Raw genomic sequence first — 23,536 nt, forward strand, 5'->3', positions numbered from 1 at the left:
TGTATTTTTTTTTAATCCTATGAGCTTTGAAATTAATGACCGTGTAAGCTTTTAGTGACTATCATATTAATAATCACAAGAATCGAACTTAAAATTATAAGGGAGTAAACCTTTTAGTTTAAACTCTTATCATGAAAACAGATGTCTAACTTTGTATTTTTATAATTGCACTTCCTAGTCCAGGTATCGAGTAATTATCAAATGTGTATACAATTGCTTTTATGATATTTCTAAGGACCAAAATGTAACCCATAGAAACTAAGAAAAACCCTCTTGTAGCCAGCACTTGCACTGATCAAGCTCAACTTAGGTTATTTGAGCTTGAATTCGAAAAGGAGAGAATGGCGACCAGCAACAGCGCGAACGGTGACATGTTGATGCTAGAAGCAGCACCAGAGGCCTCACGTCCCTGGTCCACTTCTTCCAATGCTGAAATAATTGATGCACTGCCTTACATCGACGACGATTACGGAAACCCTTCTGTCAAAGCTGAAGTCGATCGTCTTGTCGAGGAAGAGATGCGTCGAAGCTCCAAAAAACCCTCAGATTTCTTAAAAGAATTGCCACCCGTCCCCAAATTCACTTTCGAGGTTAGGGGTTTTTGTATTATTATTTAATTTATTGAAAGTGAGAATTGATTTTGAGGAGTTTTGTTTTTTTTTTTCTTTGGGAATAAATAGAATTATCCGATGCTTGCTAAAGAGTACGAGAGAGTGAGAGCGGGGAGGCCGCCGGTTACGCTCGATTTTTCGAGGTACTCTCATTTGGACTTGCCAGCTGCGAACAAAATGAATGACGAGACTGCTTGGAAACAGGCTCTTCAGCGTGCCCAACGCTTGCTGCAGCATCAAGTAATCAGGTTAATTGTTGTATTACTGTTCAGTGTTCATCCGTTATTTGTTTGCTATGGAAATAATTGTTGGTGATAAGTTTATTGTGTTTGAGAGTGGAAGTTATTTTTGAGAGATGTGGTTGAGATTACTTTTAGTGTTTTGATTGTGTTTAGTTGTTTTGCAAAGGTTAAACAACTTATTAAATGAAATGTATTCTCCGAGTAGTAGACATCATACCACTGTCATGGGGAGGGGCTCTGATGGTGATATGGAATGTCTTGATTTACCCAGTTCGTGAGTTCAACTCATGTCCTTGGATAGCTCGGAAGGTTTCTGCCCTTGATAGTATCAGGACATGGGAGGCCCTTGGAATAAGACTGAGCCTCAAATTGGTGTGGCCAGCCCCGAGCAGTGTTTGGATTAGTTACGGTTGCCTAAGGCCATGCACATACCCCTCTGCTTTCAAAAAAAAAAAAAAACCTGTAATAGGTGTCATGATTATTACTATGGGTAGTAGTCATTGTTAATTCTTTATCAATGTTGCTTCCATTTGGGCAGGAAATTGCTAATGGCTGAAGAGCTGCATTGTAAATTTTCTTTCTTAATCTTGTTTATTATCCCTGATAAAATCCTATTAATGCTGCAACTTCTAGTGATATTTCTATCTATCAATTAGTTTCTGCATATGAACTTTTTTAATGACCTTGTGTGAAGTATTGATGGCACTGTGATTGTGATTTTTCAGGCTGGAAAACTTGGAACTCATGTCAAAATATGGTCCTGAGGTTTGGATACAGCACAACCGACAGTTGGAAACAATGCTAACCAGGTCCGTCTTAAGGTTACACTTTTTTGGGGGCATCTGTTATTCTGATTGTTTGTTCTTAAATCTATCAACTCATACTCCTGAAATCATCTCTTGGCTGTAGTTTGCAGTTTGTAATGGTACATCAAAAGTTTTATTTGCACAAAGCTAACTTGCCACAAAAAAAAAGTTTTATTTTGTACTTTAGCTGTGGAAGTGGTTGAGGTGGACACCTTGCAAACAATTTAGAAATTTTTAAAAATTAGATGACCAACAGTGTTATGAGTTGGGAAAAAAATTGTTGTAATTTCTTGCTGTACTTGCTCCTGCAACAACATAGATATGCTTTAGGACGTTTTTCCATTTTTATCAACAAAGCAAGTTTTACTTTTGTACTGTTTTGTATTTCATAGTTTCAAAATTTTCTGAATATTTCAGAACACAAAAATTAGCACGGGAACAAAATGAAAAGATTGAAGCTGTGAACCGTGAAAGGAAATATCATCAGGTGATTTTGATTTCAAGCTCTCATGTTATGCTCTGCTATAATACTATCCTGACTATTACCTGCTAAATATTTCCGTTTTTTTTAATGCTCAGCAAAATACTGCATATGAGCTGAATGCTTTATCTGCACAATGGAAGGAGCTTTGTCAGAAAAATATAGAAATCCAAGAGGCATGTATTAAAATTGAAAATCAGATAGAGGAACTTAAGAGAGAATCTTCAGAGAGGTGATATACCTTCTCCACTTGGTTGATTTTCTCTTACAAGCAGTTCACAAGTTTATAAGCTAATTACTTTCAACTTCTTCAGAGGCTGGAATGTGGAAGCTAAGATAGAAAATGGTTCCCTGTTGCATTCATAATCAATAAGGTACTGATTCTGTTTTTATCTGGCATTTGACTGTGATTCATATAATGTGTTTAGAGTATTTAGGAAAGATTATGTGCCTTGATTTCCCTCTGAAGAGACCCACCTATGCATCAGTGTAAAATATGCCAGGATAAGAAAACTATTTATAAATGTCAGATCAAAGGGATTCAATTAAATTCTGGCTCTCAATTGTGACAGATGATCACAAAGATTGAAGGCAATCATTTGTTAGTCAGATTGGATTTGTTTAGTGCTTAATCTTGACAAAGAGTAATTAAAAGTGTGAAAGTTTCTAAAGATATTTCAGATGTCTTGATATGTATTCTTGAAATTGATGCCACGGGTTGTGCAATGAAATGTTTTCCTGCTGTTTTTTAGCCTTTTGTTTTTCTAATGTTTGAGCTTCTTCCTTAGCTTTTGCTTTGTTATTTGTTACCTTAAGGTCTTTTGATCTGGTTAACAGAACTATGAACTTCTTGGGGTATGCCCCTTGTATTTTGTACAGTTTTTCCCTTTTATACAATTTACACTTATCCAAAAAAAAGGGTCAGTCTGTCACTCACTCGTGAGGTATCTAGAATGCTATGTGGATCACATGGTAGATGGGAAGTTTTCTGGATGGTTTGGGGGTTGGCTTGAGGTCTGAACTTGCGGAATGGGAACCTAATGGATTTCTTATGAATATGTTCAAATAGAGTAAGTTTAGCTGTGAAAATTATTTTGGTGGTGGTGCTGTCTCTTTGGTGATAGAATAGTGTTTATATTGCTTTTGACAGTGGAAACTTAGAATTTGAACCATTTGAGATTATATTACTGCGATTGAATGTGGTGTATGTAACTTGAATGTATAGAAACACTAATAAAATTAACCTATAGGTGTGCATGACTAAATGTGTGCATGTTGCATGGATGATAGGCATAGACTTTTAGATATGGTTTCTTAGGTCAATAAATGTGAATCAGGTCAGCTTGTTAGGTAACTTTTATGGGCTGAGCTCCAAAAAAAATAAAATCGTTTAATATTAATTCTTAGTTGAGATACTAAACCTCCATGTCAATGATGAGATGGGATCAAACAAGGATTAGACAGATTCTGAACTTTCTCTGTGGGGATTGGCCTGCTCTCGATTGATTGTTTTATTAGTTTATGCCACTCCCAGAACAAACTGAGCCAACACCAGATAAATGTGTCAAAAAATTGATGCGAGGGTGTGCCGTGTGTAAGTGGGTGAGTGCATGGAAATGAACCTTATCCTAGACTCCAGAATGGGTTCATATGGGAAGTTTGTTTAACTACTTTCCTTATTAATAATCTGCTCAATCCAGTTTAGTGTCTCCCCAACTCCACCACAAAGATACATAGATACGAGTGAAAAAACTTGAGGTGAGGGTGCTTTGTTGTGTCTGTGTGGAGGGGACGTGTGATTGATGGAAAGGAACTTTAGCCTAGACGTAGAGTGACTCAATTGGGAATTTGTTCCACTAGCATTATCATGATGTACATGATCCAGTTTACCATCTTAAATGTTATACTGTGTAGTGATTTCTAGCAAATAATACTGAATTGTGGCTTCCAAAGCCTGTTGCCTCAACTCTCAAACATGCTTTACTGAAAAACAGCAAAAGCTGGCACCAAAACCCTGTTTGTAGGTTTTATCTTGTTCTACATTTGGGTATATCCTTGCATTGAACACTCATGTCCATCATGATACCTGGCAAAAATATGGGTTGAAGATTTGCTGTCTTATGTTCCAGTCCCGCCCATCACCTTCTCACTCGCCATTCTTTTCCAAAATTACAACGCATGAGTGTACTTTGATACATAAAGTTTAGATTTAAGTTCTTTCATTGCCTGGATTAAGAAAATACTCATATTTTTGTCATTGCTGATATTGCTGTTCAACAGGAATTTTTTACTAGGTTTATTTGTTATTTGGTTGTGATCCAGGGTCCATAAGCAGATTGGGAAGAGTCCAACCACATCAGTAAAAGCACAGATCTAAACTGCTGCATATGTGGTGGTCTGTGCGTGAAGGATATATAGGTTCTAGATGTGCTCCCCTTTTGGCAAAGATTGATGTCTCTTCAGGAGTAAGAAATTCTAATGTACTTGGCCTCATTTCTACCTGGATTCTTCTTATGTAATTCGAATTAAACAATCTAATCAAACCCCCTCTTTGTGAACTTTGAAAGAAAATCTGCATTGCAAAGAACTTGTATTGCATAGTGTTGTGTCATGCCAAGTGAGAAACTAATAGTTATTCAGAGATAATTAAATGTTAGAAAATATGCCGAAGAATGAATGCAGAGTCGTACTTCCCCCTCGGTCATTGGCATTTGGCAACAGGAAACGAGAATTCATTAGGACTCTTCAGCGTATTTTGCAACGATTGTGTTGCAATGAAGTAATGTTTTTTTGTTTTTGACATCAATATATCAATATTAAATTTGTTAGCGAAAGAAACAATATTCCTGGCCAATTAGAAAGCAAATCTGCTGCCTTTTAGTCTTGCAATTACCTTCAAATCCCCCGCTTTTTTTCCCTAGGAATCCCAATTGTATTTGTATCCAGTGTCCTAGTTGATATTAATCAAATTGAATCGATAGGGAAAATATTAAAGAATTAAGTGAACGATTACCAACTTGGCTTCCAAATGGACCATCACTTTGTCTATAGATTTATGCCTGGGTTGTTCTTCATTTTCGAAGATTAGTTCCTCGTTCACAATGCTACTAGCGCGTATGTATCCAGTGAGCGGATCTTAATTCTTTATTTTATTGATGTTTTGGTTCAGGTAATCTTTGTATTACTTCTATCAAATTTAATTCTTTAGCTTTTCTAAATTTATCTTTCTTGTGTGTGGATTATATTGTTATATGATTACAGGTTCACATTAATTGATATCAGAGTTTATGTTATTAACATATTATATCCCTTTAATTTTTAGTTTTTATTGTTTCTTGATTTTCTTTCTACTTAGTTTGAGTTAGGGCCCTGTTTTTTTTTAAAAAAAAAATCATAGAAAGGCTCTAAGTTAAATAAAAAAAAATCACAAATCAACTAGGAAAATAATATAAATTCCATATAGTAGCTTCTAGACCTTATTTTGAGGGCTTGGTCATGTTTGATTGACATGCAATTTACATGTAAGATTTCTGAAAACTTTTGATAAAATTTTATCTTGATTTAATGGTTGAATTAAAAATTATATTTTATTGGTGTAAAAACAAAATTACTCAATGCACAGGTGGTGAAAAACTTACATGTAAAGATACAATAACAAATAGAGAACAAGAAACAATATGTATTTAAAACTAATAAAAGACACAAATTAGTAAGGTTTGAACCAAGAGATTAGGTTTGGGAGCATACGAGGGAAGAAAGGTTTCCCAAACAAAGAATATCAAAATTGATGCCTTAAAGGGATAGTCCTTTTCAGATCATAGAAATGATTAATAACAATGCCTGGAAAGTGAATTTACTTGGTGAGTATAATGTTACTATTACATTCAATTTTTTTTTTTTTTTAATCTTTCTTCATTTAATGTAAGTGGTAATTCAATGATGAATATTTTTTGAGGAGTGAGGAGATGATGCGATCCAAGCAACACTAAGAAATCTGTTAGAGCCTAGAGATTATAATTGATCCAGTGACAATACTTGGAGTTAAGAGGTTTTCAATAAACTTTTTTAAGATATATGAGCTAAGATAAACTTTAAAAAAAATATGAACCAATGAAAAACAAACCTTAATTAATTTAATTCATGTTGAAAAAAAGCTTTTTATTGGAGATTCAGTTACAAAAAAAATTAGAAGGAGAATATCAAGCCTAACAACAAATCAACTCAATTTGGAGGGAATAAATTGAAGAGAAAGGAAAACTTGAGTGATAAAAGATAATAAATTATGTCAATGTTATCATCAACAATAAATATGTGTTTGAGTCTAAAGTAAAAATCCTAAATGTTTTAGTTTCTTTTAATAATAACTATGTATTAATGTATCTTATACTACCTCCTGCAGGCACTATTTTAATGGCCAATTCACAAATCATTTTTCAAAATAGTACTTTCCAAATGGGAAACGAACTAATATAGTGCCTACACATTCTTGCGGAATACTTTTCAAAATCTAGTTTTATTCAATTATATAATAATTAAAATAAATATTCTTAAAAATTCAATGTTTTAAAAATTTGTAGGAAAAGTATATTTTTTTATTGAAAATTATATCTTTTTATTCATGTAATTGTTTTAATTTTGGTAGTAAAATGCCTTTTTTAGAAGTAACATGGTTTATTGGATAAAAACTAATGACAATTTTAAAAAATATTTTTTGAAACTTCTAATGACTTGAATTAAAGAATAAAACTATATCATTTTAATAATAAAAAAACTCCATTTTTTTTTATTAATGTATGTATTTTCCTTTTGTTTTGATAAAAATATTTTTTTATAAGGAGCATTATTTTTTAAAATAAAAACTTACTATAATGATAAAGAAAATTTAATAAAAAAACACAAAATAATGAGTTGATTATTTTAACAAATTTTTACTAATGAATATAATAGTAATAAAGCTAAGAAAGTTATCTAAAAAATTTATAATAAAAAATAAAAAAATTAAATATTTTATTCTTATTGAAAAACTATAGGCCCTTTGACCTGGAAGGCACATTTGCTTGCTTGACTGTCTCTGTTTTCATTAAAAATGGGTGGATGGCATATCCATCACCTAACATTTTTCTTCATCATAGATTAGACAATGAATTGTTCGCTTTGGGAAAACGATGCTTCGTCTTCTAGTGCAAATTTTTATCATATTAGAAAAGCATAAACCAAGGCATAAGAAAAGCAACACCAGTAGTTCCCTAGGAAAAGAAATAAACACCAGCTCACTGTGTTCTCTGCAGTAAAGTATGTTTGGTAGTGTAGTAGTGGTTATTTTTTAAATAATTTTTCATGCTAAAAATATATGTCAATAATATTTTTTTTTTTAATTTTTTAAAAATTATTTTTAACATCAGCACATCAAAACGATTCGAAACATTAAAATTATATTAAATTTTAATAAAAAAAATTAAATTTTTTAGAAAACACGATGCAAACCGCATTCCTAAACGGTTAAGGCTCTTCTCAATACGAGGAGAATATAGTGGATTAACTTTTAGTTACAAGGACCAACAAATAAGACACATCCAAATTTTCATATGATGAATCCATTTGTTGTTGGTATGTTTGGAATTGTGGTAGTGAAAGCAAGTTAAAGTATTTTTCGCTTAGAAATACATTAAAATAAATTTGTTTTTTTAAAAAATTAATTTTAATATCAATATATAAAAACAATCTAAATAGATTAAAAAAAAAAACTGAATTCTCATATACATCTTTAATTATGCTTGATAAATAAATAAATAAATAAAAAACCTACAGGCCAGTATAGTTAGGCTTAGCCTAGTTGGTCTGCATTCCGGTTTAAACACTTGCATGAAATTGAGACTCGTATCAACCACCTAAGAACTAAATAATCCTATGAAAATTCCTGAAAAGCTCAACTAATAGCACACACCACAAGTTAGGAATTTGAAGAAAGTTAGTATGATGCTTTACTCTCTTATGTTTACTTATGAATTGTTAGCATGACACCAATTTTTATTATAAAAAATTTCAATCACCCAACTTTTTTTTATTTGATCCATTTACATTAGTTTTATTTGAAAATTAAATTTGTGATTTTTTTTGCTTGTCTAGATAAGAGATTCTCACAATGTCTTGGAAAAATTCCAACCCGCAGTTGATGCATGGTTTTACAGAAAAAATAAATTGCATTGATATAAAATAATTAGATTTTAAAAGACCAAGATTAAAAACCAAAACAAACTTTGAACTAGGGTTGGCAAGCAAAACCAATTAGGCCTACCACCTTCAAACGCTGAATGTAGCCTTCTTTGATGGAAAATTACAGGCATACATCGTGTCACTTGAAGCATCGCCATAAGGCTATTCATTTTGACGACTCATTAAGTAATATTTTAAAAGGCATGGGAAAGTACTGTAGCTTCCCATGCCTTTTAAATATTGGCGTTTCATGCCTTTTGAATATTAGTATTTCACCGTGCTTATAATAATGTACAATGAAACACTTATATTTTTTTTTTCTTTTTTTTGTGTTTTTTTTCTTTTAATGAATTTTTTTTTGTTTAATTTAGTTTGTTAATGTGAAAAAAAATTTTATTTAGTTATCAAACTTTTATGGTACGGATCTTGGATTTGACGGGTTAACCTGATTTGACGAATTAACCCAATTTTTTTTTTTTTGCTTTTTTTCCTTTTCAATCAATTTTTTTTTGTTTAACCCGTCAATTTTTTTTTCTATTTAGTTATCAAACTTTCATGACACGAATCTCAAATTTTACGGATTAACCTGATTTGAAGGGTTAACCCAGTTAATTCAGATTTTTTTTCTTTTTCTTCATTAGTTTTTTTCTTCTTGTTGGTTTTTTTATTATTATTTCTTTTTAATTAATCTATTTAATTATCACACTTTTATGACACAACCTTATAGCCAGACCCACATCCAATATTCTTGGGTCCGATATTGCAGTCAAGCTCACTTAAACTTGGGTCATGCAAGTTTAATGTTATTATAATATTACTCTTAGATCAGGCGTTGTAGTCAAACCCAAGACTCTCGGGTATAGTTTTGTAGAAAAACCTAACACTTTTTAAATCTTTTTTTTATATATATTTTTTATGGAAAAAAAATAACCTACGGTATTACGCGGGTCATGTAACTAGTATTCATCTATTAGTGATGGTTTGAAAAGGTGACGATTTTTTCCTTTTCCCTTCCTTTTCTCTCTTCCCATCTCGGGGTTTGCATAACAAAAATATAAAGGTGCCTTGTTTTTTTTTTAAAAAAATTTTAGTTTTAATCCAACATTAAATGATGAAATAAAAAAAATCAATGTAAAAAAAGATCGATATCAACCCTAATTAACTTTTTAAACCTGTGATCTAGCTCATGAAAACAAGATCACCCCTTATAAAAAAAAATCATAAAACCTAATTTAAAAAAAAATATATGTTGAATGATGAAATTGAAAAAAGAACATTTAAACAAGATTCAAAGAAAAAAATAATAATTAAAATAATAAGGACTAAAATTGATATAAAAACAAAATAAAAGGAGCCCAATTTCAAAAATAAATAAATGTGGAAGGATGGAATTGAAAAAAAAATAATTCATATAAAAAAATAATATTATAAAAATTGAGTTTTATGGTTTTTTTTTATTTTTTTTTATGTGGGGTTAATCTAATCTCATGAATAACGAGTTTGATGAGTTTATTAGTTTTGACTAAGGTTTTTTTTTTTTTTTTCAAAGTTATTTTTTAAAGATTTTATTTTTTTTATTTCATCATTTAACAAGGTTTGAGAATTAGGTTTTTTTTTGTTTTGTTCTACCTTTTATTAAATTATTTTATTTTCATAATTCAACTACTAACGAGGTTCAACAAAATTGCTTACGTTTGCTGACCTCTTTTTTGTCCATTTAGCTAATTAATTTTTATTTATTTCATTCTATGTTTGGATTATTTGGAATTTTTTAGTTAATTAATTCTTTTTTATTTCGTTCTATTATTGAATTACCTGGAATTGGACATCGTATATTTTAACTATTAACTTTCTTTTAAAGAGTGGTCGCAACCTCATGATCTACATAAGTTGATTTTTTTTTTCATTTCATTTCATTTTATTTGTTTTACTATTTATTATTTAATTATTTAACTTTGTTATTTTTTTTAAACAGAACTCTGAAACTTTTTTCACAAGCATTCTCTTACATGTGATGTCATTGTGATCAATGTTTTATAATTATAGTTGTTTATTTTTTATTATTTAATTAGATGAAATGTCTTACTGAACCCAGTCTTGCAAATTATACGGGTCAACTTTTTTACTTTTTCAAAACACGCAATCAATGTCTGAATTTTTTTTCTGCTTGTTAAAAAAATCTTGTCCAACGACTGGACAACGATTTTTTTTTTTCACTTATTTGAAACACTGCAAACATTGTCTGAAATTTTGTAACTTCCAAAAATCTTAACCGACAACATCACACGTTACCTATCTCTAGTTGTTTCTAACAACGCGCAAGGCTACCTTGAAGCTTGGTTAAACTTGATCTTCCAAATTTCAATTATGAAAAACCGCATTAGATGCAAAGTAAACAAATTTAGCAACGCATCAGATGACCATGTCAGCACATAGGCTCATATCCTTTTCATGCTTGATTGTTATTTCATTTCTTTTTATATTATTTTTTATTTAATAAGAATACAACCAGAGTTATTTGAGAGGAAATCCATCAATAAGATGGTGTAAAAACGAGATCAAGAAATCTGACTGCATGCTCCCTGAAGAACATCAGCACAAAAAGCTCTGAAATCAACTATATATTGATGCCGTGCAGGTCACTTGGACTATCAACCGCGCCGGCCTAGCGAGACCATCAGCCGCCGGCCTTGGGTTAGGAATTTCCTTGGCCCGGTGCTCTTCCACTTGCCGGCGGTACAAACAATACGAAGAACCAGTGGCCTCATTGGTGTCCATTATGCCTTCTGGACACAAGAATATCTACAAAATATAAACAGATTCTTTTCCCAAGGAAATTATTGAAATAAAACTTACAAAACATTTCCGCTCTAGAAAAAATAAGCACATCAGTGTATTTAACCTTACATATTATGGACCTTTTACGGAACCTTTTCTGATTAAAATACATCACAATTTTGTCTTCGGAAATTATCTTTCGGAAGCAGAACAGAACAGGAATGTACAAGGGAGCAATCGCCAGCATTTGAACCATAGATATACCTTATGAAGGATGACAAGCTTACGATTCATGTTACCTTGAATATTGAGAAAGTGTTTGCAAAAATTGAAATTTTAAAAATAAAAAAAGTTATTTTAATATATTCCTAAACAAAAATACTATCAAATATATTTCACTACAGAACAGGTATAAATCTGTTAATTATAAAGGGTACAAAAATAAGGCAAGGTAAGCAGTGGCAGCGAAAAAAAAAAGAAAAAAAAAAAAAGTATCTATCTATATAATAAGAGCATGTACGGGCGAATTAAATTTGCTGCACTGCATGTGATCTAACCACTCGAGTTTCTAAATCATAAGCTTGAAACAGATCAGGAGATCCATGCAAACTTGAAGATGCAGTCAGCATCCACTAACAAAAATAGCAAAGCCAAGTGCTTCAACTCAAGTAATCAGTTCCCTGCAACGGAAAAGCATGGTCAAGGCAAAGAGTTGAAAACTAAGTACTTTAAGCAGATAAAATATTCCAAACAGCGTTGATGAATTTGTACAAGGGAAAACTGCTAAAAAACAAAAGATTTTAAGATGCAGAAGGCTGAAAAGATCAAAGGTTTAGAGCTCCCTTCAATCCAAAAAAAGATCTAACATTAGGTAGTAAAGCTCCTGAGATATGCAAGCCGCAGGCCCATCAAAATAACTGATGGTGATAGGGCTGTGGGATTCATAGCTCAGCAGCTCGATCTACCCAGCAGGAGCTTCTATTGGACTTCAAGGAGCTCCACTCCATAATCCATCACTCATCTCAGCTTTTGAAAATACAAGGTATCGAAACCCTAACACATTCCTGACAAACCAACAACAAACAAACAGCAGTAAATACATAGATTACAACCCTAATATCACGTTAAACCACTATATCCCAGTTTCATTTCGCATACAGTTACAGATCTGTATGGCCTCAACGTATCTCTCTTCCCTAACCCTAGACAAGAGACGTCGTCCTGAAGAAAACAAATAAAAGAGCAGATGAGGCGAGGCCTGAGAAATTTGGAGATGGCACATATCAATTTTGTTCCCCATAACTAATATCGAATCCATAAAAAATAAGAGAAAATACAAGGAAGAACTAAAGGGTTTGAGGAGAAAACCAACAAAAAAGAAGCCATCTAAACAAACGCACTCCCTAAGTTTTCATAGTTGAAGCCAACTGCAAATCTACAGAGATGAAAGAGAAGCACAGATGATTTCGGTGTTGGCAATTACATCGTGCAATCCTGACCTTATAAGCAAACCCTAGACCACTAATAGCTTATCCACAACGACTCTTAAACGATACCTTTTATAGATACCTACATATAGTCCAAAAAAACAACTAGAGAACCCCGTTGAAACTACCCATCTACCCTGAAACCTCTAAATTTATGCACTGTAACCCTCGTAAAACGACCTTCGGTGAAAAGATGAGGCTGACAGCTGAACTTTCTTACAGTGGTTAGAGGTGATTAATAATATGGGCCGACAGTAGCTATTTTATGGCTATTCTATGGGTGTTGTTGACGTAGGTTGCTGATTATGTTTTAAAGTGTTTTTTTATTTTAAATATATTAAAATAATATTTTTAAATTTTCAAAAAACTATTTTCTTACAATATCTCATTAAAAATAATTTAAAAATGTAAAAAAATATTTAAAAAATAAATAAATCGATTAGAACACGATTCTAATCGGCCCCAGAATCAAGAGAAAGACTGATGGACACAGGCTGGTTAGATTCCTGGAGTGGCGATCACATGCCTTGTTTGCTTCTAGTCACGATGTATTCGTCCATTTTATCGATATTTTCAGTCCAGTACAGGGCTTCAAATGTTTTAAATATGCCATGAAAAACTCTGTCCAAGCTAGCATTATAGAATGCAAAAGGGCACAGGTAGCAAGGCCTTCGTTTTCACCTGCGCCTCTCTGTGCAAACTCCAAAGCACTGACTTTTGGGTGTGTTTGGTATTGTGGTTGCTGTTGTGGTTGTGGTTTTAAAAAAATTGTTTTATAAAAAGTACTTTTAGTTGAGGTTGGTTTGAAAAAATATATGTTTGGTTAAAACTGTGATTTGAAATTGAGGTTGAACAAAAAGTAGTTTAATGTGTTTGGTTAAAAAAAATGCTTTTCAAATTGAGATTATAAAATAATTAAAAAATACTTTTAATTTAAATATTGTAGATTTAACTACCATTATTACATCATGAAATAAATAACTATATTTTTCATGATTTCTTTAAGAACACAACAATAAAAACTGAATTTTTTGTTACTTCATCAAGTGATCTCCTTCTAATTTTTTGAATAAAACAGAATTAAAATAAAAAATAAAAACTGAATTTAATTTTTTTAACTGGGTCTGACACGGCAAGAACATAATTGGAATTGCGATCAAATTCCACAAATGTTACGTCATCATGCTATATCCTTCTAATTTATGTAGTGTTATTAAATAATAATTTTTTTTAACTAAAACTCAATTTGTTTTTAAAAAAAATTACAATTTCATTACGTACAAAATTTATTCGACAAAAAAATATAGTTTTCATGATTTTTTAAGCATGCAATAAAATTAGGTAAAATATTATCAGGAATAAAATTGAGATTACAGTATAAGTAAATTTAATTCACATTAAACAAATTTTTTTTAAAAAAAAAATAGTGTTAACGTTTACATGAATAGTGCGAGTGAAATCACTGGTTTTTTTTTTAATTGCACTGATTTTTCAGAAAAAAAAAAACTTTTCTTGGTTTTTCGAAATTTAAAAAAAAAAAAAAAAAACTAAAAACTCTGTAAACTTTTCTTGGTTTTTTGAAAAAAAAAAAAAAAAAAAAAAAAAAAACCATTGTTTATGGCTCCACTGTTCCAGCATTTTTCCTTCAGGAGAAGCAGCATTTTGCTGCTTCTCCCAAACCGCCGTTTCAATTAAAATATGAGTGGGCCCTACCAGTCAAAAGCAAGTTTCATTTTGTTACCAAACGAAAATTTACGTGGCTGCGGGTGAACCTCACCCGCAGCCACGTTCCCAAACGGCACCTTAAAAGTGAAATGGCATATTTAAAATTCAAAGAAATGGCATTGCTTGATCACTTTCTTCAATGGCTTTGTCTGCCATGAATGAATCTTGGAGGTGGGTGGGAGCGTGCGGTGAACGTCATAGTGCTGTTGATGTTAGGTGTGGAAGGAAGAAAGTGCCATTTTTATTCTGACACTCCCATGTTTTTCTTTTCCGGTGTTATTCTCTGATTTCCGCTCAAGATTAAAGCCATGTTTTGTTTTTTATAAAAAAAATTAATTGATATTGTTTATTGTTATTTTTGATGATTTTGATATATTGAGTTTTTTAAATTTTATAAAACAATATTATTTTTATATATTTTTAAGTAAAAAATATTTTTAAAAAACATGTATCACAGTTACTTGTAAACATGATTTATTTTTTTATTTTACTTTTATTAAGTCTTTTGTAGACAATTGTATCATGAATACATTGTTCTTGACCCTTTTTTTTTTTTTTCTAAAGATTTCTAGTTGTGAAAATCACCCTCCGGATTTTTCAAGTTCCTCTAGTAATTTTAATAGTATAATTTGTTGAATTTCTCAATATGTTTCTCTAATTTCACCATCATGATTAAACCGTTCGAGATCTTAACAATTTTTATTCAAGATTCCATTTGAAGAGGTAAAAACAAATTTTATTATTAATGCATGTCTTAACATGTTCAATTATTAATAAGAAAATTAACTTAACTTGGGATTTGTTTCTTGGAAAATATTTCTTCTATTTTAATATAAACAAATATTAGAAAATTAAGCAATCTAAAACATGTTTTAATTAATCTCTAAATAGTTAATTTTAAAAATAATAATTTAATCTCATAAAAAAAAATATTTTTTTTTGTCAATAATAACACATAAGATTCATTAAAATTATTATTCAATAACTTCAATTACCATCATCATCATTATTCCCTTTACAACAATAACCACCATCATGTTCCAATGACACTATAACCATTATTGTTATCATAATTATTGTTACTATTTTTCTATTCTTGATATAATTATAGTGCAACCATTATTTTTTCATCATTTAATCATTACCTTAACATTTTTATTATCATGACAACAATAATCATTAATTGTCATTGTTGTTGTCGTTATTATTTTGTTATTATTGGTTTTTAACTAAAAATTCAATTCAAACTCGTTTGTTAATAAATAAAAAAAATTAGTTATGGAGTCTATATAGGTTTCATATATAAAAATATCAAAATCAGAAAAGTTTACAAAACTCCAATTTAAAGCTTTTCTAGGTTTTTCCTATACTATTTACAATATACATTTCAATATATCTTTTAGCCAAATATTTTTCCTTAACTACCACTGCAACCACATTTGTAGCCATAATTGAGTGATTTTAAAAACTTTTCTAATTGATGGCCTAAAGGTGGTATGTGTTGGCCTTGATCACTTGTATAGTTAGCATAGACCATCTCATTTTAGAGCTAGTTTTCCTCTATTTTCTAAGTTGTTAGTTGATTTTAGTTTTTCTAAGACTAATGTGTCCCCCTTTAAACTTTCTATTTTTGAATTTAGTATTATGATATTAGAAAAAATCCTATTAATTTGAATAAAATAAAAAAAAACAATTAAAATTCAACAAGAGCCTCTTAAAAAGAAAACTTGTCGTCAAGATCATCCCCAACAATTTCTACTTTTAAATCACTGGCATCTTAGGTTGGTTCTTTCTTAAGGTTTTTATAGTTTGTTTTCCTTTAACTAGCCTTTTTTTTTTCATGTTTAAAGGTCATTTCATCATCTTTATGAGGCTTTATAACTAGGTATTGACTCTAAGTAATAACATTTGCACACTCCCAAAAAAATATCAACAAAGTTTAGAGTCTGGCCAAAATAGAAAACTTAAGAAAAATCCACAAACACCCTCTTAAACAATTGGTAGAACTTAAGATCATTCATCACTTTTTTCAAGCTTATCTTTTAAAGTCATCTTCATTACCTTAGACTCTTTAGCTCCAAGGTGAGTATCTTCTATTGGGTTTCTATAAAGCATATAAACGTAGTGAAAATGATAATTTAAATTGTTTTAAGAGTCTCAAGATTCCTATTAGATAATTTAGAGTCGTTTAGAATTTATACAGTCATTTAGAATTTATACAAAGATTACCTAAAGAATAGATTTTTTATGTGATTTAATTAGTTTTTTTTTTAACACTAGGTTATCACAAACCACAAGTCATTCAATTATCTAACCTCTACATACTAATCTACATGAACCACCAGTGAGAAATCTCCTACAATCCTTTAGGAGAGAGAGATCACTATTCTTTTGAGTGATAACTCTATATTTTTTTTTATTTTGGTATTTCTTTGTACATATGTTTTTATAGCTAAAGTAGTTTTTTTCTTTACAAAAAAAATATAAGGCATAAAATTCTATTTATAGGGAAATCCTAATAACCCTATAAATAAATAAAAAATATCAATTTACCCTTGAATAATATCACTTATATTATTTCAAGATAATTTTATAAATTTATTCAATCAATTTCTTATTTGATTTTTCTAAGTCTAGAATTGTAATTCTTATATTAATTAAACTTATTTTTTAATTTCTACAACTTATATTCAATCAACTCACATTTGATTAATTATCTAATTTTAATTTTCTGACCAATTGTTCTTATTGTGTGTGACCCATTATATTCTTAACATGTTAGTCTAAATATAAATTATAATCTTAATCAAAATAGAATTAAATTAACTAAACAATCTAATTTATTATTAGTTAAATAATTAATTGATTTATATTTGAACAGTAAGTGCATGTCATGATCCTTAAAATATTAGAATAGTTTTACATGGTTGAACTTAACTTTTTAGTGAGCAGTTTCTCGATGCAATTATTATCCTTTCATAAAAAAATATTTTTATTTTTGACATCATAGCATAAAATGTGTCTGCTTTGTCGAATCATGTTTGTTCTCAATACTTATAGAAATTGATTCTTTGAATAAAATTTGAAACTCTTTTCAAATCTCATTCCAACTCCCGCAAAGATTTTACAATCTATATTATTTGAGAACATGTGAATATTTTTCCTAATTCACCTAAGATGATAAATCCTCTCTTAATTACTTAAATACCTTAATATAGTTTATGATATACTCAATGTCAACTAGTTTGTTATTCTTGATTAGGACAACGTGCAATCAAAATCAAAGCATAATATTCCCTATATAAGATAACTTAATGATCTAAAGTTTATAGATCATTTATATAACTATCATATGAGCCTTTACATAGAACATAAATGATCTCTTCATATGAATTCTCATACAGGTCAGTTTGACAATGACAAGCACCTATATATTAGTTATAGATATATCCTTCATATCTCAACTTATAAGAAGAGCTTGATTCATTTTATAAAAGAAAGAATATAATATGTATAAGTCTTAATAACTCAAATTAATGTCTAGTCGTAATAGAGTATTGAGGTGAAATATTTAGGAACAATGCCTTAATGTAATAAAATATTATAATTATAATTGCTTTATACTTTCTTTTGCAAATTATTTTTGTCCAAATAACTTTATCTTTACTCTAAATTAATTTATCAAGCATTAGCGCCATTAATAAAATATAAATGAATATTAAAGATAAAGAAAAGCCTTTATTAATTATAAATATATTTTACATGAACAAAGTCAATGTTATATGTAACCAACTGATTAGTTACTTGGCATATAAACTAACAATCTCATACTTGCACTAAAGTCAATCGCTCAAGTATCTAATATCATATCTTTCCATATAGTGACCATACTTCTGCTGAAATAATGCTTTAATGAGAGAATCTATAAGATTCATTTTAGTGGGTATTCACTCATTTTATCTTTACATCTTGTTTTTTTATGATTTCTCTAATCAAATGGAATCACCTAAGTGTGTGTGTGTGTGTTTATCATTGATGAGACATTGGTCCCTTTACTTGTGTAATGACTCCATTGTTATCACAATACACGACTACTAGATCAACAATGATATGAACCACACTTAATGATGAACTTCTTGATCTATACAACCTTTTTTGTCACTCGGATGTAGAGGTTTATTTGGTTTTAGTTGTAGAATCTATTGTAGTCTCTTATTTGTAACTCTTTTAACTCACATCATCACTATTTAGAGTACAAACATATCCTGACTAAGATTTATTATCATCAATATCTAATTGAAAACTAGCATTTGAATAGCCATGAACTACAAGTTCATCTCATCCATATACTAGAAAGATATTTTTATTCTTATTAAGTATTTAAAAATATTTTTAACTATTTTACAGTGACCCTTACCAAGATTAAATTAGTATCTGCTCATTATGCTCAAATGATAAAATACATATGATATTGCACATAGCATCACATACATTATGGATCTTATAACTTAAGCATATATAATATTTTCTATCTTATCTTTTTCAATTTGGGTCTTAGGACACATGTCTTTGGGGAGATGTATCCTATATGAAATAGGTAAGTATTCTTTCCTAGATTTTTCCATGCTAAACTATTTTAACATCTTATCTATATATATGAATTGAGATAATCTAAGAAACCTTCTGACCTATCTCTATAGATTTTTATTTATAGTATATAGGCTACTTCTCTCATATCCTTCATAAAGAAATTATTAGACAACCAAATCTTTATTGAATGGTGTAAAAGAATTGTCATTTCCTATCAATAATATATTATTTACATATAAAGGAAAACAAATCACTCCTACTAACCTTTTTATAAACATAAAGTTTATCCATATTTTTTATGAAATCAAACTATTTGATTATCTCATAAAAAAATGAATATTCCAACTCTTTGAAGCTTGCTTAATTTCATAAATTGATTTTTATAGCTTGCATACTTTGGTAGCAAATTCCTTATATCCAAAACCTTAGGTTGTGCTATATAAATATCTTCATGAAAATTTCCATTCAAAACTATAATTTTGATATCCATTTTTCAAATATCATAAGCATGGTATGCAACTATAGAAAGAAAAATCCTCATGGATTTAATGTAGCTACTAGTGAAAAGGTTTTATCAAAGTCAATTACATCCAATGTGTTTTATCCTTTTAGATGAATCAACCAAGGTCAACACTTGGTTAGTATACATGGAATCAATATCATATTTTATGGCCTCAAGCTATTTCTAAAAATCAATATTAGATATTGCTTCCATATAGTTGGTAGGCTTATCAAGTATGAACAACTCATTATTTTTAGCTTTCATAATAAGTTTATATCTTATTGGTGCATGACGTATCCTACTAGATATACAAATTTCTTGTATTTATTGAACTTTAATTTGAATATCCAATGTTATAGCCTCAAGCTTGGGTTCTAAATGGATGTTAGTTCGTGATTATTAAAAAATTTTATGTTCTATTTTCCTATCACTACCCATTTCAATAAAAATTCTTTCTCTAAAAAGGTAGCATGTTTTTTAAACAAACATCTTTTGCTCAATGAGATGGTAAAAATGATATTTAATAGTTTATTTTGGATATCCAACAAACTTGTATTTATCTGACTTAGCTCCTATCTTTTTAAATACAATACGCTTTGTATAAGTATCACATCCCTAAATCTTTGAGTATGACAAGTTTAGTCTCCTACTTTTTCATATCTTATATGGAGTCTTATCAATATATTTTGTTGAAACTCTATTTAAAAGGTAAGCGGTAATTTGTGGGGAATAACCCTATGAAAAAATAAAAGGTTTATATAGCTCATTATAGACTGTACCATATCTGATAGGGTACAATTTCTCCTTATAAAAACTCCATTATATTGTAGTGTTATATGAGGTGTTTATTATGATAGAATCATATTTTCTTTTAGATAATCTTAAAAATCTTAACTCAAGTATTCACCATCTTGATCAAATCAAAATATCATAATAATTTTTCCATTTTCTTTTTAAACTTCACTTTTGAATTCTTTGAACATTTTCAAATAATTCAGACTTTTGTTTCATCAAATACACATAACTATATCTAGAACGGTCATCAATAAATATGATAAAATATGCATATCCATCCAAGGCATGAATCGTTATTAGTCCACATACAACTATATTGTAAACCCTTGGATAAAATACATAATATTAATAAGGAAAAACTATGGTAAATGAGTAAAGTTACTATTTGAATTAAAAAAAATGACTTTATATTTTGGGAATTTGAAATAAAATGTTCATGTATTAGTTTTTTTTTGAAAAAAAAAAAGAAAAGTAGATAAAAATAAAATGAAAGACACAAAAGAGAAAAGAAATATTTTAGTACAAAATATAAAAAATTGATGTAGTCAATTTAAACTCAATATTAAAAATATGTCTAAATTTGAAGAAATATGACCTGGCAAACATAAAGGATACAATGTAAACCCGTAGCTCGAACATTAATAAACAAGTGATAAATATAGAGAGTTTTCATAAATTTGGGATGAAAATAATTAAAAAAATATTTTTGACTTTTCAAATAAATTAATGTATGATTTTATACGCGAATGACCCAAACTGCTAGTATAAGCCCTGCACACGATCATGCAGTTTTAACCCATAAAGGAATGCAATTTGAGGAAATTTTTTTATTATAAGTATGGAAGTTCCCAATAAATTAGCTAAAATTTGGACAATTTAAATAGATAAAACAATATAAAAATTCATATTTTTTGTATACAAATTATCTGGTGTTCAGTTTAATGCTATCGGGCATAACTCTTAATTCAATTGTTGGATCAAGATGAAACTATTTAAGCAACCTCCTGACATGTCATTATATATTGGTTTAAAATATCAAATCAATCAGAGCTCAAGAAAGTCTTCTAGCAGTACAAAAAGTCGAGTAAAAATAAGAAAAATTAGCATATGGACTCATCAATGGCAAGATTGTAAATACATTGAAAATTTCTTCTCCCTCCATATAAAACCTAAGAGTACAACTGGTTCATGAGGGAAAAGCCAAATGTTCTGCTTCTTTTTTCTCTTTCTTCTCATCTTCTTCTTAATTTCATGTATAAACTTACAAATTTGTGAGTTTTTAGGACATTATAAGTTATTATTGGGGGAGAAAACCAACTTAAAGAGTGGTTTTCGAGAGAGAAATGAGATTGCCAGTAGAGCGAGTAATAAGAAAGTTTTGAAGATAATGGAGAATAAAATGGAGGAATTATCAAGGAAACCACTTAATGGTGTCCAAATTTGATGGTTAAGATGTTTATTATGATCTAATTTCTTGTTTTAATGAGTTTGTGATAAATGAATTAGAAAACACTAAATTTAAGGTTTATTATTGATGTTGGGTTATAAATTATATGATGTAGTGATGAATTTAATGTATAAAATTTAATTGTGAAATCATGTTTCCTTAGATAAGGCATTTAGACCTAAACTAAGAAATTAAGAACGAACATTGTTGATTGGCATTTTCAATGCCTTTGATTTTAAGCTAAGAGTGTGTTTAGCAAACATCCTATACTACTTTTCCTTGTAGTTTTAGATTGTTTTTATTTTAGTATCTAGTCAAACAAACCCTAAACAAACTTAAAAATTCTAAAAAAACTTAGGGACTATTTTTAATTATTTGTAGGTCCCACACATTTTTTTTCAATATTTTTTTCTAAAATCTAATTGTAGACTTACACCGTAAGATACGGATCCAATATTAAAAATACCTAGTTTTTCTCTAAACTTTTGAAAAAAAATCCAAAAAAATTATTTTTTCAAAAATACAAAAATATATTTTGTTTTCATGCATATAACTAAATTCAAAAAGTTTTTCATGAATATTTTATAAAAACATTATATTTTTATCATGTTTCAAAAATATTAAAATAGGTATCGTAACCAGTTTATGATTATCAATTAGGAGGTGGCCAAGATTTTAAAAATACCACAAAAATTAATTTTTTTAATTAATATTTGACATATGAATTTTATAATATAATGCATACTATCGGTATTAAATTAAATGAATTAATAACAATGAATATTAGGTCTTAATTGTAGACTTTATTATTTGAAGATATAAAATTACATTGTAAACTATATTGTAAAGACTTCCTCGTTAAGTAGGAAACAAGTGCAATGCTAAAATTTGGACCCTAGAACGATAAGGTAGAGATTTTCTCATGAAGGGAGACCTGCCTTAAACTTTAGATGAAAACAATAAATAGAAACCCGACTTAGAATAACAATCAATCAAAAATACAACTTACTATAGGTAAGGTGTAATGTGGGTAATGCGTATTTTCCTTGCACAACTAGTCTTTTTACCCAGACTCTCACATACCGTGGGTTTTCTAGTGACCATAATACAAGGTGACGACTCTCTCAAATCATAGTTTCATGATTCAACCTAAAACCCTTTTAATCTAGGAGGCAATTTTGTCATTCGACGTCATGCATATCAAGAAAAATACAAAGATTTTTCAGATGACCTCCTTGTTTGTGAAAAAAAACACGAATTTTTTTTAACAATAATCTCATTGTAATAGGTGACTTATCCATTTGTAAAATACATGAAAGTGATTTTAACATAAATCTTATTTTCTAAGTGACCTATCTGTTCATGAAAACTTAAAAATTTTTCAATAATAGCTTTATTATAATGGGCGACCTACCTAACTATAAAAAATACAAAAAATTTTCAGGTGGTCTAATTTTCATAGGCGACCTGCTAACTGTGGAAAAATATGAAAAAATTTCAAAATTGAAAAATTCTCAAAAGTATTTTCAGATTTGGTCATTTCAAGGTGACATGACTTTTGATAAATCCCATTAAGGGTTTTTCTTGTGAATTTTTGCAAAACACATTGTTCGATACTTTGGAGTTAAATGTCATGCATGCATCTTTACCTGATTTGAAATATAAGCCCCATTTTGTTCACAATCTCTTTCTTGCTTGATTGGTGAGGTTTGCTATTTCTTATCCAACTCTTGGTTTTTTGGTGATTAGTACTTAAAAGTGTATTTTTATCAAGGTTTTATATCATCAATTTGCACTTGAAGTATCAATAACTCCTTAACGAAAACATGTTTTATAATAACAAGTCTAATACTATAAGA

The 23,536-nt window shown here is 29.6% G+C and overlaps 1 protein-coding gene across 1 annotated transcript; it reads left to right on the plus strand.

The window, feature by feature from the left end:
* The first annotated feature begins 276 nt into the window (after positions 1–276).
* LOC118050984 (pre-mRNA-splicing factor SPF27 homolog) lies at positions 277–4,727 on the plus strand. The gene is made up of 7 exons (XM_035061476.2): positions 277–590; positions 681–859; positions 1,579–1,662; positions 2,077–2,146; positions 2,239–2,372; positions 2,455–2,514; positions 4,463–4,727. Exons 1-6 carry the CDS (start codon positions 342–344, stop codon positions 2,504–2,506), a joined length of 768 nt encoding a protein of 255 aa, XP_034917367.1. The 5' UTR covers positions 277–341; the 3' UTR covers positions 2,507–2,514; positions 4,463–4,727.
* The last annotated feature ends 18,809 nt before the right edge of the window (positions 4,728–23,536 follow it).

This window comes from Populus alba, chromosome 15 (genome assembly GCF_005239225.2).
Source record: "Populus alba chromosome 15, ASM523922v2, whole genome shotgun sequence".
Taxonomy (NCBI): Eukaryota; Viridiplantae; Streptophyta; class Magnoliopsida; order Malpighiales; family Salicaceae; genus Populus; species Populus alba.